The sequence below is a fragment of the Cinclus cinclus genome, chromosome 20 (assembly GCF_963662255.1).
Source record: "Cinclus cinclus chromosome 20, bCinCin1.1, whole genome shotgun sequence".
Taxonomy (NCBI): domain Eukaryota; kingdom Metazoa; phylum Chordata; class Aves; order Passeriformes; family Cinclidae; genus Cinclus; species Cinclus cinclus.
In genome coordinates this window covers 12,612,262-12,628,843 of record NC_085065.1, presented here as the reverse complement: position 1 = coordinate 12,628,843, position 16,582 = coordinate 12,612,262, and the positions used below count along the sequence as shown (strand labels likewise).

General features: G+C 41.6%; 1 protein-coding gene across 1 annotated transcript; it reads right to left on the bottom strand.

The window, feature by feature from the left end:
- Positions 1-5,323: 5,323 nt before the first annotated feature.
- Positions 5,324-16,343, bottom strand: SLC16A3 (solute carrier family 16 member 3). Its single transcript, XM_062506313.1, has 5 exons — positions 16,246-16,343; positions 9,459-9,703; positions 8,817-8,960; positions 7,666-8,433; positions 5,324-6,403 (listed from the first exon to the last, which is right to left on the bottom strand). Exons 2-5 carry the CDS (start codon positions 9,679-9,681, stop codon positions 6,117-6,119), a joined length of 1,422 nt encoding a protein of 473 aa, XP_062362297.1. The 5' UTR covers positions 9,682-9,703; positions 16,246-16,343; the 3' UTR covers positions 5,324-6,116.
- Positions 16,344-16,582: the final 239 nt, after the last annotated feature.

Here is a 16,582-nt window from a genome sequence, read left to right as displayed (position 1 = left end):
TATTTTTCTTAGAAGACCTCAAACAGCAAATGTTTCTCTGCTCTCACAGCTAAAAAAAGTGTATTTTTAGTTTGTCTGACATGTCAACAGTGGATCTTACACCATATTTTTCAACAAGACTCAAAAAGTCTTTTGCTATGTAAGAGTTTTAAGTACTAAAATCTGGATATACTTCTTCATTGGGTTCAGAGTTTTATTGTGAAAGGTGTAAAACTATTGAAAGAGATGAAAAGTCAGAAGAGCAAAAGCTATCCTTTCTGAATGCTCTGAAATACTCATCTGGTACTGCTGAGGAAGGCCACCAGCTCAAATGGTCCTGACATGACAAAGCTTATATGGAGATGTGTCAAGGAACTAACAGTGTGTAACTAAGAGGTAGGTAGCTTTTTACTCTGTCTCTAATTTGCCATACATTCTCAGACAAATAGAGGACTCCAGATCTTGCAGACTGTGTTACTAGCAAAGTAACTCAAGAGCATAAGCATAACTTTTAAGAGCATAAGCATCTTAATGCTCTTTAGTAGATACACCTTTTCCCTACTGGCACAAAGATGAGCTCTATCTCAAAAGCGCTGAGAAAGCTGCTAAAACAATCCATTGCAAAGTTGTTGCTTCTCATATGCAGTACCTCTGCTGTTGTCAAGGTTTTTTACTCTTCCACAAGTAGAAGAGTACTTCCTTCAACAGGTCCAGCAAGAACAGCTGTGCAACCTGGGTTAAGCCCATTTTCCCCTACACTGAGTGGCCCTGCTTTCTTCTTTCAGACTCAAAAGAGAATTAGAAGGAAAGATATACTCTGGTTTTCTGTCACAAGGGTGGTCTGACTACATGCTAATAAGTTCTGTCATTTTAGTCCACCTAGTAACTAATTCCTGTGGCAGTATATGGATTGATTTGGCCATTGGGGTGGTAAAGCATTTGATTACAGTCTTGCCAATTTAATTAAGCATAAAAAAGGTAATCATGTATCTATTCAAACATGGGGGGGGGGGTTGTAAACTAGATCTATGACCTTTTCAGTCTGGATATACAGAGAAACTTCTGAAGGGGAACTTAGATTTCTCTAAGAATCAGAGATTTATTGCCAGGGATGCTTAGAATTAAACATAAGTAGGTATCAGTCTTCAGATTGCAAAAGATGGGTCTTGCTGCATTGAAGAGCTTGTAGTTTTGATTCACTTGAGTGTAGCTTGAGATTATACCTTGAGGAGCCAGTCCTAGCTGAGGTACCATAGGAGCCAAAAAACCACAACGTAAATGTCTGCCTACACTGTGTTTTCTTAGGAGCTTTCAGGTTCTAAAGAGCATCTCTTGACAGTAAAGACAGCTTGCTGGCATGTTGGTGTTCAAAATATTTTGGGCTTTATAAGTCATCACAGTTTACAAAACTTTGCCTGCAAACAAAACCTGGAGCACTATTCAGAGTAGAACATTCTTATTTTTCACACAACACAAAATTAATTGCTGTTATTTTAAATTAGATGGTGCTTTAAAATAGTCTTCAGGATCATTTACAGCAGAAGCACATGTCCATTTGGAATTAGCCAACCTATGAGTCATGGCAAAAGAAGTCCCCTTACCCACATTAAATTCTGGCTGCCTGTCAGCTAAGTGTCAACTCTTCTCTATAAACACTCTTGTCCCTGTGTAGCTGTTCTAGGCATGTGCAAATGAAGTCCAGTGTCCATATCAGGTTGTTAAAAATTTCTTCTGAGCTTATTTTCTCAAACCCACACTTTCTGTCAAGATATTTATTCACTACATTTGCAACAGTTTACTAGAAAAGCATTAAAAAAATCTAAGTATGAATATACACATTACATTAAAGTGCATTAACAAACAAAATGTCATCTCGCACAATATTGAAGTGTATTCCCGTAGTCCTAAAGACAAGTGTAGCAAAGAGACACAGACGCACATACACAAGTCAGTACTTAGCGCTGTAACATGTAAGAGTTTGCATTCTAGAATTCTGTTTATGATTGTCTACCAAACTAAACATTTTCTTTGGGATATACCAAAAGCACATAAATATTTTGCTTTTTCATTTTGAAGTTTGGTTGCTTGATTAAGGGAATGTTCTAATTTATTTTTAAAGAACAATTCTGTATTGCCTAATACACATTTGTGTGCCTGGAATTTAATATTATCACAAGATCTTGCCAGTCCTTTACACCATACCTTCTCAAGTCTTAACTTTAGGGAACTGGCTTAGCTTGAAACAGGTGCATCACTTTAAGACTTCTAGTTCTGCTGAGGTCTTTAGGCTCCAAATGGCTACAAAGTATTTCATTTAGAATTTTCAAAAAAGCAAACTGATCTCTGGATAGAGGGAAGAAAATAATTTTAACTCTGCTTATTGTCTAACAAATGGGCAAACTGTAATCTACTCCTGGGGGTATTTTGCATGTTACATGTATATATGTACAAATACGTGTATACTTTTTTATAAAGTCTCTGTGTATTACTGGCATTTATATGCATTTCATCTCCTTGCATCAGCCCCTTATTTTCCTAAGATCCATTACATAATCAGTCATGCAGTATTTTAACCATAAATCCTATAGTACACAATTTATAGAATATATGAAGAACCAAAATGCTTTAGAAATTTTGCTAGGGTAAAAGATCATTCACTACTTTCAGAGAAATAATCCTTGAAAACTCTTTTGGGTTTTTGACTGTTTACTTTCCAGACTTCTCAGATATATTCATGAACTCTGTGTCAAAATAAATTACATTTGTTTTAATAATGCAGGAGTAAACTATAGTCTTTGGATGCTTGGCAATTCAATTGCATAATTACCTACATTCCCTTCCTTTTCCATTTTTTCAAATCGCAACATTTTTATCAGATGAAGGTTGAACAAAGGTTCACCTGGGTAGATGTTTACAAAACTGTTCTGCCTGTGACCCTGAGCAATCATTCTCTTTAGCAATGCTTTATGGCTTCAACCATATACATCCTCAGAATATATGGATGAGCACATCTTGGAGACTGCTCCTAAGGGCATCTCAGTAGTATTGAAATTAAAGAAATACAGTACCAAAATACCTGGAAGAATTTTAAATCAATTCCTCACTTTTAAATATACAAAATACATATTTTTAATATCTATCAATCTATTTAAATATTTGCAATAAGCAGAGTTAAATTAACAAGGAGCCTGGCTGGATAATGCTGAGAACCTAAGGACTAGCTGCCTGTGGTGTTTAGTTTTGGTTGGTTTTGGTTTTTTTAACACACGGGAGGAAGGAGAGATAAAGGAGAGATAAAATAGGAGATCAGTGTGAAGGCCTTTGTGGCCATGTCATTGGGAGCAGTTGGATACATGCTTCAGCACAGTCTAGTGTAGTGGCCAGCAGGTGTCCAGCCTAGGGATCTGGCATGGAGGTTTCCTTCCCATCAGTATAGCAAATCCCGTTCCAAGAAAATAAAGTCAACTGAACAGAGAGGATTGGAGGGCTAGCACACACTTGGGTGTTACCCTTGAATGGGACACAGTGGGAGCAAGGACCTTAACTGGCTCTAGAACTCCCAAGTACTCTCAAGCCTGCCACTTTTGATGTCGCTAAGAGAGCTGCATTAGGAGTTCCTCACCTTTGTATTGATGTGTCTTGCAATTCATTAAAATTATAAAAGATTCTACATTGCTCATATGGCTTTTTAAATTGCTTAGTGAATTAAATTATAACCCTTTTTCCCCCTACAGTAAATAAAGGAGTCCTTTGATTTGACCACTGTCATTCAGTAAGCATCTCCTGCTGCCATAAATACTGGAAGCCATTGGTAGGTCTGTGCTGAAAATGGCACAAGAGCATTGGCAGTCCCAGTCAGAGTGATTGATCTTTGAGTTGAAGAAAATAACTTGCATAGGCCAATGAGGCCTTTCTGTGAACAGTAATTATACTTACAGGACTATTCATGGTTTCTTGTTGAAATGTGTCTCATTGTCTTCCTAATTTCTTCTTCTGTCTCAAATCACAGAAAATTACAACATAAAATTTACTGTTTCCAGCTTAACCATAAAAGTATTATGTATGGAAAATTAAATATAGTTTCAAAAGTCAGTATGATAAGTACAAATCACATTCTGTCACATATAAAGGAGTCTAGACAATTTGCAGAATGTACAGAAACTTAAAATTGTGCCAAAACCTGAGGTCAAAGAAACAACCATTTAGTTCTGTGATAACAGTGCAGCATTATCTAGCAAAGAAATCCAGTGATCGGAACACACAGTAAGACAAGAGTGGCTCTCTGAGAATCTGAATTCACCTTTGGAAAAGTTTCTAGTTTTTGTTTTTTGAAACAACAGGGAACTCCAATCTGAAAGCTGTATCAGGCCTCCATGTATCATCCGTAGCAGCCTCCAAAGATATAATAAATTACTCTGTGAATTCCATTTTTCTCTTGCCTTCTGGAGCCATAAGTGTTATGTTTCAAGTATCAGTTTAGTCTTTAGCAAACTGGAGCTAAGTTCAGTACTACAATTGCTGCCACTAAATTAATAAAAAGACTTTAAAATAATGCACTACATAGGATATAAAAACAGTTTATTTTATGCAGCATCCATTTCTTTTAAAAATTATTATTCTAACTTTCCAATTTCTGTGCAAGGTTGTTCTAACAATGCAAAACCATTTTGAAGAAACTTCCAAAAGGGAAGCTGGTATCTGAGAGAGTTCATTAGAGAATGGTTCATGGTTTTGGCACTTTGTTTCTGTTAAAAATTTAAAGGGGATACTGAGTTTTAAGGGATTATGATCTTTTAGTTTTCAGTTAAGTGAAACAATTTTGGCACCTGAAAGCCAATATTCCTTTGCTACTACTAAGAAAATGGAATCTGTTACCGTCAGTCTGTTTTGAAGATTGTTACTGCAGTTACAAGGCCTAGACAGATTTTTTATTAGCAGATTTGAGAGGTGGGGTGCAGTAGCATGATTTTATATTTAAAAATGATATTTCTTTTGTGGTTTTGGGTGGGAAGAAAATAGAATGCCTTCCTTTTCTATTTGGTATTGTGCCACCATAAAAATGATGTATCATGTTCTATCATGTTTCCTCAAACAGCAAGAATGGCACTTTGAACATCCGTATACTAAGCCAGAGGGTAGGGAAGCAGGATAAATGGGGAAGAAAAAAACCTCAAAACCTAATGTGTTAAAACCTTCCCATGATGCTAACACTTTATGGATGACTAACATGTTTCAAAGTAGTTCAGTCTCTTCCATAAGTCTACCCAGTCTGTAGGTCATCTGGAAACTCCCACCATTTCTTTCATATGCAAAATGGACACTTTCCAAATATTCTACTAAACCGAATAATCATTTTCTCCATGTTACTTGTAATATATTTCAATGCTGTAGGGAAACTTTACTGAAAACAGTTTATGGAAATTTGGGCTAATTTTGTTTGCTTATGGTCTGTCAGGATCCATTCTGCTCTTTTTTTTTTCTTTTAGTACTACCCTGGAATACCACTTGTGTGATCTGCTGAGGACGCTATCTGTAATGAGCCTTTCCAAAACCAGGTTTTCCAGATGATAATTGCAAAGGTTACAGGTTTAGGCAGAAATAGATTTACATAAATCAAAGCTACAGATATTATCAAAATTAAATTATGTCTGAGCCAATTAATCTAAAAAATCTAAAAATGTAAGAAATTCAAAAACTTGAGACCTTTAAGTTCCTGAGATTTTTATCCATCTCAAACTCTTTTCACAGAGAACATAGGGAAATTATATTTAGCCACACAACACAGCGATTTCATCAATATTGTCTGAAAATATACGTATAATTCCACTTTTCTTAAATATGCTTTTCCTGTATCTTCCAAGTGAGCAGTTTCTGGTGATGCATAGCAAGAGCCTACTTGTGTTCATAAAAGCTTTTTAGTTTACATAAAATGTATAACCACAGTGTTCCACCTTTTACCAATAAAGCTAAATTTCCAGTAAGGTGTTGTCTAGCTAATCAGCTTCCAAAGAGACCTGGTGAGCTGACTAGCCCCCAGTTACTAAAGCAGATGGCCCAGATCTAAACTATTTCTGTTTCTAAAATAAATAGTGTTGAAAATCTTTATCTTCTAAACACTTTTCAGTTCCTTGTCATGCTCACACACATGTTTCTGGGTTAGTTACAACTTCACCATTTTTTTCAGGCTCATCTTTCAGAAACTGCTCCACTTCAATGGAGTCCACCTTGGCATCTTCAGGAGTTTTGTTTTCAGATTTGTTTAATTCCTCTCTTTCTGCTGCTTCTTCTTTTGTATGTGGTTCTTCTGATTTTTTCTTAATGCAGAAGAAATTTCCCAAAGCCAGCACAAGAGCTGAGGTGGTAACTTCAATTCCAGCAATAATGAAAACAAACATGTACCTCCCTGTTGCATCCAGGAGTTTTCCTAAAAAAGACAACATTTCATGTGATTAACAAAAGTGATTATCTTGCGGTGAATACTTTTCTGCTTTTTTAGAACATTCTGACTCTCCTGTCTAGAATCACCATGACTATCTAACCAAGGTTTTTTTAAATAGGATTTAAACAAGTTTATAACAGAATATTTCTCAATTATTTCAGTTCACTTGAACAGTCATTGACATTACATGACATCCCAAAACACATACTCTGCACACATGCAGTTCATCTGAAATAAAAGCAGCCCTGCCTTCATAAGCAAGAGATCAAACACGTGCTGTGTCTTTCAGATAAAAATGTGTGTATCCATGGATGGGATCTATATCATAATCTGATCATCATTATCCTCTTGCTCCCAATCTCAATTTACCTTTCTACATGGGCAGTGCACTGTCTGCTTAAAATGCAAATCTTATTTGATAGTCAGTCTGGAGTAGCTGATGGATTCTGACACTGATAAAGGTAACTTTTCACAGGACTCGGTGGATGTGAAAGAACAGGTGGGAGGGTATGAAGGAAGTGCCTCTCCAAACCTGAAGATCGGAGGAAATAGTACACAGTATTGGTTTTCTCATAAAGGGGGTTCTGTCAAAGCAAAAGTACTAGATGTTTTTAGTGTCTGGTATAAACAGTAAACATTTTATGGCAGTGACCTGGTGGGTTTTGGGAGGGAAAGTGTGTTTCAGTTCAAGGACTGTATGTTCTTTGATTAGTCATTAATTTGTATTTTGACTTCAAATTAATGAATTCTACTATTTTGTCATGTCTCCTTATTCTTGGGTTGTGAGACATGCAATAGAAGCACTCTACCTTCCTTAAATCTGTGCAGTTTTATAGTCCTCCTTGTAAGATTTTTCTCTTCCTTCAGATTTATTTTTTCCTCCTCCAAATCTACTGTGGATATAGAGAAAATATCCTAGTATTTCCCAAAGGAAATTGACAGGTTTCATAATCTGAATCCCAGTCAGCTATCTACCAATAAGAAGCTCCTTGCAGGCTTTCAGAGGAGAAATGCAATCTCCAGATGGCAATTTAACCAACTCTGAAATAGATCCAAGAAGGAAAAGGTTAATTCCATCCCTTCTTGGACTATTTCAGAGTGTAACTGCAGAAAGCCTTTGAAACGTGCAACTTGAGCACAATCTGCATTTCTCGAGTGACTCACTTCTTTTTCTCAGCTCCCTTACATTTTGTGTAAATGGATGCAATGCACACAGTTTTCAATTCCGAACTAAATGGCATACTTGCCTGCTGATGGTGGGCCAATCAGAACAGCCATAGCTTCTGCCAGGAGCACTAAACCGATAGCACTGGAAAACTTCTGTGTACCAACAATAGCCATGAGAACTTCAAACTGAAGAGCACCTACCATTCCATAAGAAATGCCAAAGAAAATGCAAAAGACCACCAGTCCACTGTAATCAACAGACATAGAACCCATGAGATCTGTAAAGCCATTAAAAATCATAGCAAAACTGAAGAGGTAGACACAGCGTGGTCTAACCCATTTAAGACCAGCTACCATTCCACAGATTGGGCGAGCAAAGATATCAATGAATCCCAGAATAGTCAGAAGAAAAGCTGCTTTGGTGTCTTGATACCCTAAGTCCTTGGCATAACTCACAACAAACACTGGGGGAACAAAGAGACCAAGCACCATGATAGATGCTGCTAGAGCATAGATTACAAAACCACCATCTTTAAACACACTGAAATCCAGAAGTTTTTTCTTCACTTTCTTCTCAGCTGGCTCTTTGGTAGCTTCAGCCTTTTTGGGTGGCTCCAAAGGTCTCATAAGTGCTCCACATACACAGCAGTTGAGCAGCATCCCACCCAGGATAAGGAATCCTCCTCTCCAGCCATACTCATGTTGTAATATCTGTCCCAACGGTGAGAGAGCACAAAGAAACACTGGACTCCCAGCAGCAGATAGCCCATTGGCTAAGGGCCGGCGTTTGTCAAAGTAACGGTTTAACATGATGAGTGAAGGCTGAAAGTTTAGTGCCAAACCCAAACCTGTAGTAGAGGATACATAAAAATTAATACCAGCCTACGGTATCACTGTTAAAGATATTTTAATTGCAGTTTTTCTGACGCATGACTTAAGAGAAAATAGTTTTGTTCCAAATGGTTGAAAGAATCCTAAGATAACACAAAGTATTCTACCCCCTAGTATTCTTGTACTTTATGATTACACTTTGTGCTATTAAACATTCATAACAAAAATAAATGACCTTTTAATTCTGCATTTTTCTGCCATCTTTATAAAAGCCCAGTGATCCTGGGCTGATCCTGGGATTTGGATGATCCTGATGTTCCAGGTATTTTTCACTTATGCAAAACTTCAGCCTAAAGCTAAGAGCTAAGTTAACTCATTTTCGGCAATGCATAGTACTTACCAGTAATTACACCTGCAGTTAGATAGATCTGAATGATGCTTGTGCAGAAGGAAGCGATCACCATCCCCATTGATGCAAAAAGGCCACCCACCAGCATGACAGGGCGACAACCAAAGCGATTGACGCATACGCTACAAAGTGGACCTAGGCAAGAAAAGCAAGTTACAGTTGCTAAGATAAACCAAATTTTGCAACTGATTTTATGACACTTTGTATTTCTTCGGTTGACTTCAAAAAGTAACATTCATGGTTGGAATCAATGATCTTAAAGGTCTAAGGTCATTCCACCCACAATAATTCAGACTCATTTTGGACTTTGTCCATGCAGCCAAGCCAATAAGGAAAAATGTCCTTTCCTCTGTAGTCAAATACTTAAATCTTTTTTGTCTTCAGAGTGCCTCATGATTTTTCTTTTTCATCATCTTTAGCAACTACTGAGTTACAGAAATGTAATTTTAAATCCAAGCTGGATGGGTTTAAATAATCTTTTGATTTATGTGATTAATAGTAACTCTTCTTTTAGAATGCCTTACTTGCACACAAGTAATGATACGCAGTCATGATACACACTGTAAATGGGTGTAAGATTTACAAACTTAATTGAATGACACAATACTGCTTCAAAACCAGGTAACTGCTCACCTGTTCCGTAAAGCATGGCCAACAGAATGGAAGAAATCCATGCAGTGTCACTATATCCAATGCCAAATTCCCGGATAAGTTCTTTAAAGAAGACACTGACTGCCTTAGGAAAGGCATAGGAGAATCCTGTGATGATAAAACAGCCAAAAAGGACAGCCCAGCCCCAGCCTCCATCAGGGGCTTTCACACCTGATGGACCATCATCAGCTACTACAGCTCCCATGATGAAGAAGCTTGTGTGTTCCCTAAGAAACAAAAAGCAATTAGTGTCTATAAAATTGCATTGCCATTAAAACTAAGTCATAGAACTACTCAAAATAAAAGTCTTGAAGATGCAGTGCAGTTTTAACTATTCCTTGCTTGAATTTAGTTCTTCCAAAGCTTGCAAAAAATACATGAAAATGAGATGCACACAGTTGAGTTTTAAATGAGTGGCCTTCACAGCTCTCAGTCAGAGCTGGATTTCACCCAAATCACTGTATCATCAAAAAACTGAAGGCATAACAGCACTTCAGGGGTGTATCTGACTTTCACAAATATGTAATAACTCCTGCATTAAAGTCTGCAGAATTTTCTTTTTAAGACTTTGTTACATGAAGCTCCTGGCCTATTCACTTAGGAGACCTGGTACACCACAAGTGTTCTGTGAAATGGTGGACTAATCACACAGATATTTTTATTCTCCACTAAGGACAGCAGTACAGCGCTGATACACTGTTATTTTGAAAAGGTAGAAAGATCCCCTTGAGATGATGATGAGCTATTCATTTTTCACACATCAAGTAAGTTCATAAGCAAAAGTACGAGGAAAATCTCCATGAGCCGTTTCTGTGGATGCTGGGAGTTAATAACTGAAGCAATGCTCAGTACAACTGCCTGTCTGAAGCAAATACTTTCTATTGTTATTATTACATAAACAGTAAGAAAAAGTAATATTTGATGAGTCTCGGCTCAAATGCATAAAAAATAGGAATAAGATGTAAAAATGAAGCACTTCAGGAGGTAGGAAGCATTGTCACATACTACTTCCAAGTTGTCAGAATATTTCATTTGGAGTGAAGGTTTAAAATGTTGGGGGAAGGGTTGGGCAGTTTTTGTTTGTTTCCACTGCCTATCCACTGCTGTAAGAGCAGCCTCTGCAGACCTACAGTGCTGAACCCCGATAGCAAACTACATCGACACAATGTGAAGTGGCGAGTGGCTTTGAGAAGAAACAGCGTTAAGAACTATTTGGCAGCGCACTTGTTCCTTCCAGAAGAGAACGGTGCAAGCTTTTCGGGGGGGGCCAGAAGTCAACTCGGCCCCCGGCGCACGGAGCCTGGCGCGGACGCGGCTCGGAGAAGACCCAGTCCCCAGCCCCGGTCCGGCCCTCGGGGCAGGGGCTGCCGGAGCCGCTCCCGCCCGCGGCCCCGCGTGACCCCGCGTGGTGCAGCCCAGCAGGGCGCGCGCGCGGCCGCCGCACTGAGACGTGCGGGACGTGACTCGGGCGGGGGCGGGCGCTGCCCGTCAGTGGCGCGGGCGGAGCCGGGGCCGCACCCCCGCCCAGCGCTCGCAACCGCGGTTGCCGGAACCGGGTGTTTCCACAGGAGAGGGAAACATTCTCCTTCCTGGACGTTCTTGAGCTCTTCCATGCCCAGCAAAGCAAGTCAGCCTGTAAAAGACACATTCTGTTGCACCTGCCTTACAGAACTTAGCATCTTTGCCGTGAGGAACAGTCTCTAAAACGGTTTCATGTTTTGTTGTGATGAAAGATGTAGACTTACCAGAGGGAACCTGCCAGCATTTCATAAAAATAAGCCTACAGGGAAATACACAGTAATATCCATTTACTCTTCTTTACATCATGTCTACTACCACATTTGGCTAAAAATCACCATAAACCGGCATACCAGATCTCCAAATGCCAACCTTTCAAGAGTAGTTAACATTTATTTGCACACACATGCCTCAAAAACAGCTCTCTTAAAGGGAGGGGCTGAGAGAATTCGGATTGTTCAGCCTGCAGAAGAAGATGCTTTGAGGAAACCTTACTGCACCTTTCCACTGCCTGAAGTGGCTACAAGAATGCTGGAGAGGGACTTGTTACAAGGGCGTGTAATGCTGGATCTAGGGGGGAGTGACTTCAAACTGACAGTAGGTTTAGATTAGGTATTAGGAAAAAATTCTTTAGTGTAAGGGTTATGAGGCCCTGGCAAAGGTTGCTCAGAGAAGCTGTGGCTGTCCAGTCCCCGGAAGAGTTCCAGGACAGGTTGGACGGGGCTTGGAGCAACCTGTCCTAATGGAAGGTGTTCCTGCCATGGCAGTGGGTCGGAACGAGATTGACTTCAAGGTTTCTTCCAACCCAAACCACTCCATGATTCTACAATCAATGTTTCTCATCTGCTTTTGTCCATTTTGGTTGTTTGTGTTAGGGTATCAAAATAAAAAGACCATTAACCAGAACTAAATTACCCCTGTCTCCATAAACACAGCAAGAATGCACTTCATCCTGTCATGGTGTGCCTTACTAGGGTAAGACTGTATTCACCTCCTTAAGAAATAATAAGGAAGTAGTGTGGAGGTTCCTGTGCAGAATGTACAAATGAGGGGTACCACCTTTAGAAAAGGCAGGCTTGTGGTTGGTCTGGTTGACCTGTGGAGGGGGGAAAAAAAAAGAAAAAAAAAAATCCCTTAAGATTTTGCTACAGTGCTGGGATACTATCAAAGCCTGCTAAGACAGGAGGCTACTGCCTAACTATTGCAACAGTTTGCTTTGCTTTCTGCTTTTGCTAGGTCAGCCCTATTTAGAGGCAAAGGATTACATTTAACTGGCTTGGTTTTGTATCTCCATAAAAGACATTATTGTCAGTATTTACTCCAGATTCCTTCTGTCATGAATGGGTTCTTACTTTGTTAATGCGTAAAACAAAGGTAGCATCTGGGGTTTCATCTTCCTGATATTATCTTCCTGTTGTCATGGAAACTAATATAGACTCAGTTAGGAGGAAATATTAGGTAGCATTGTGGGTGGTGTGTCGGTGTGGTTTCTGGGATGATGTATATAAAAGGTGCATATTTGTATTACAAAAAGGAACAGCTAGAAATGGCAAGAATCTATTATTTGTATTTTGCCAATACTTTTATTGGCAACACAGCTGTACTTAATGGTCAGCGGTATGGATAGGAAGGACATTTATGAGCAAGTACACTGATCTATATAGCTTGAGAACTTCCTGTTCACAAGAAGAATTAATTTCAAGAATTCTCAAGAATAATTATTTTCTTCTAATTGTGGCTGAAATCTACACAACCTTGAATTTCTATGATACAAATAAAAGATGGTTATCAAAAATAGAACATAAGCTTCCAAGTAGGAAACCCAGTTCAGCCTAGGCTTCAGTCTGGAACCCCACCCAGTTGAGAAATGTGAAAAGTTGTGAAATGTGAAAACTGGAAGATAAGGAAGATAGTATAAGCTGAGTAATGTAGAGATCCTCCATTAGTTTTCTTTTCTATGAAACAAAGAAAATAATTATTCTCTCTTCATATGGTGTTGGGGGTATGAATACATTGAAAAGCATAGGCTGCTCAATGCTGTATTAATAGGAGTTATAAACCTCCTGTATTTACCCAAGGGTATTAAAATCTAAGCAGACTAAACAAAATATGCATGTTATTCTTGGTGTTAAGTGAGGATTCCTAAGATTAACCAACGCTACTGGTTTTTTTCAGGAAATTATTTCTGAAAAAAATATTTTTATTTTCATATTCTCCAGACCCTTATGATAGCCCTCTACATATAGAAGAGCCACCCTTTGTATTGACATCTCTGACATCTGCCTATTCAGCATGACTTTAACTCCTCCCTGATTCTCTAAAGTACCAATGTAAATATCTTTAAATCAGATTTTACTACAGCTCAGGTACCTCATAGAAGCCATTTAGATGGGCCACTGGCATAACCCACTAGCACATTTCCTGTGGCTTACCTGCTTAAATATTAGCCTGTTGAAGTATATGCTCATTCCAAAGGCTGCTGCAAATTGCTTCTGTTCCCTACAAAATCATTACCATATTTACCAATGCCTATCCTGACCTCCTGTCCTCCCTTCAAGGCCCCACAGTGACTGCCACTGTCCCATTTTGGCCTCTTCCATTTCAAATGAGACAATTTCCCAAATCTGCTGTCTTTCTTAAGGGTTTGCCAGTCTTCCCTATTCTCTCATCTCCCTCTCAGAACTCCTAGGATAATTCTGTGCTGTTATAGCTGCAAGGGATGTTCCATACCAAATTTGACTATTAATAATTTCCAGTTTCCCTTTAGCCTCAAAACATCTGAACGGTTCACTGCTGCTGCACAGTGAGTGACATTCATCACAAGTTATTAGCAGACCACACTGACAGTAAATTCACACTTCAGTTTTATATGTAGCAGATAACACTAACCAGCCTAAATTCTACTATCTGGGTAAAGTAGTCTACAGGGAAAGTTGTGACTATTTATTTTCTTGTTTTATTTTGTATCATGAAAATATTAGAGCCCCGGTCTTTATGTTATTTGGGGAAACAAATATACTAGTCCTATTACAGTAGCATTGTAGACCTCCAGAGTTATTCTATCCATATCAAAGGCCCATTTTCTGGAGAAGAGGAATTATTTTGCTAAAAGTCTGTGGGTTATTTTTACACCACATCCATTACTATAAGTTCTTAATGTCAGCATCACAGCAGCACCTAAACAACAGAGAGCACATGTGCTTTCTCTGTTTACAGAAAAGTGACAAATGTGCCTTCAGTATTGCAATTATCTGACTGTTTTGCATATGCTTTCAAAAATATAAGTTTCAGAATCCCAACTTCAGTTCGGAAAAACTTGCAATTCATTTTCATGTATCATAAAAATTAATTTCAGCCCTGCAGCTGTGATGGCTTTGCAATGTGTTGAAGCTTTAGAAAAACATAAATGCTTAACAGTTGCTTATAGTGGAGAAGTGTCCTTATATCGTTCAGTATAAAACCAAAAAGTGACAGAACTAGATGAATACTAATTAAGACTCTAGTCCTGTCACCAGCTGGCCATCTGCATTTATTTTTGCAGAACACCATGAAACTACCATAACATATAAAGTGCTCACATGCACATGCACTGTATCTCAAACTAGGTGAGCAGATGTGGCTGAATACAGTGAGAACAGATCGTCTGGCTCAGAGGTGTAATTTTACATTATCACTTTGGACAGTGCAGCTGCATAATAGGGTGTCATGCACAGAGATATGTAAATTGCCACTTCAGACACAATTTAAAACGCCACCTTAATTTCTATAGCATACCTTGAGTTAGACTTCTGACTGAACCACATGAGGTGTACTGTACTAATAGATTCTGATTTACATTTTAAAACGGCTGCCACGATGCTTCCTCTGAAATAAGCACTGCAAAACCGTACATGACTTTACTCTGTGACATCCTAAATTGAACAGTTTACCCAAGAGGAGTGCATTTCCACTAGTGGTAACGGTCTGCGCCTCTGAGGAAGCTGAATTACTGAAATTCAACTCCATCTTTGTGCGCTATTTCATCTCTCCACAGAATTGCTTAGAAGACAAGCCGCAGACTACTCCAGGTGGATTGTGAGCAGCATCAAAAAAAGGCTCTTTCCCAGGAGAGGGAGAGGGACTGGGGCGGCCGCCGCGCGGGAGGGGGTGTAGGGGGGAGAGGGGCTGGGAATACAATGGTGGCAGTCGCGGCTTCGCCACGGCCACGACCGCTCGCGCGGCGCTCCGGGGCGGGCACGTAGCCCGCGCAGCCCTCAGCCAAGACGGCTCCCGCCGGGTGCTTGGGTGGCTGCCGCGGCCGATTCTCACGCAGACCAGGGAGATGTGGCGCGATTCCGCGCCCGGGCGCCCCACCGTTCTTAATGTGCTTGGTGCTTGAACCCAGTAACGAAGTTCACGCCCGGGGCTGCGACGATGTCCTTATGAGGAAGCAGTCCCTCAGACTGCCCGTCGCTCGCTCTGACGGACCTGAGCGCTCACGGCTATGACAAAGAACTCCGAAATTCACCTCCTGGAGCTCGACACTGAAACAGGAGGTGAGCAGTAGCGAAGGGACCGCGGAGGCGAGGCTTTCGCGGAGACCCTCGTCCCCCAGTAATGGTGTGAGACGGAATGGTGAATGGCGGAAACAAAGCCCGAGCTCGCGGCTGTCCCACGAGCCATCGGCGTGGCACTGTACGTGCCCTCCGGCCGGCGGCACGACGCGCCTAGGCGTGACCCAGCCGCCAGAGAAGCCGGGGCCAGCGCTCTTTCTTAGCAGGCGAAGCGGGGCTCGGTGGCCAGCACCGCTCAGAGCCCGGACAGCGCTTGCAGGCCGGTGGCTCTTCTCAGGCCGGTTGGGCGACCCATACGGCAACGCGGGTTTCCCGACGAAGAGGCGAGCCCGCGTGGCCCCATAAGACACGAGAAATGCAGCCGGCGGGACGGTGCCCCGCCGACCCTCGTGGGGTGGTGCCAAGGGGTGCGAGGACAGTCGGCGTCGGTGCCCACGTCCCCATCGGCTCCCAGCGCAGCCTCTGGGCGAGGGATGAACCCGCGACTCGTACGCCGCTCTTTGCCCAAAGCTTGGGCGGCGCTCGGGCTCATCCGCTGGCCGGAAAGCCTCACGCAGAGAAGCGCCCTCGGTCAGCCCGGCGCTCTGGATTCGGCTCAGCCGGCTCCGGACCCCCCACCCCGCGGTCCCCACGGCGTTCGCCCGCTTAAGCCAGGCAAAAACTCCGCACCATCACACACGACTGCTCCGCCTCAGTACCTGAGTCACGTCCCGCGCCTCAGCGTGAGAATGCCCGGGCTCGCGCCGGACCGCAGCCCCCTGTCCCCGTGTGCCCACGCAGACCCGCCCCAGACCGTCTGGTCCCGCCGGCTGGGAGCGCTCCCGCGCGGCGGGTCTGTGGCTGCTCGCTCCGCCCGCTGCACGGGGCGCGCCCTGGGTCCTACCGCCGCCGCGGTGACTCTCCCTCCGCCGCAGGTTCTTCCGCGTGCAGCGCGACTCCGCCGGCGCAGGCTCGGAGCGGGGCTCTGGGGTCTCCTGAGGTATCAGCACGAGCTTTGCGCTGCTTGCTTAGAGTGCAACGCAGGGCTGGATCCTG

What these genes read in the sequence shown, in the direction of transcription:
- SLC16A3 (XM_062506313.1), bottom strand. Translation starts at nt 9,681, where the DNA reads ATGGGAGCTGTAGTAGCTGATGATGGTCCATCAGGTGTGAAAGCCCCT. An exon ending in GGCCATGCTTTACGGAACAG is followed by an intron (nt 8,961 to 9,458) that starts GTGAGCAGTTAC and finishes TTTCTTGCCTAG; the next exon opens with GTCCACTTTGTAGCGTATGC. An exon ending in AACTGCAGGTGTAATTACTG is followed by an intron (nt 8,434 to 8,816) that starts GTAAGTACTATG and finishes CCTCTACTACAG; the next exon opens with GTTTGGGTTTGGCACTAAAC.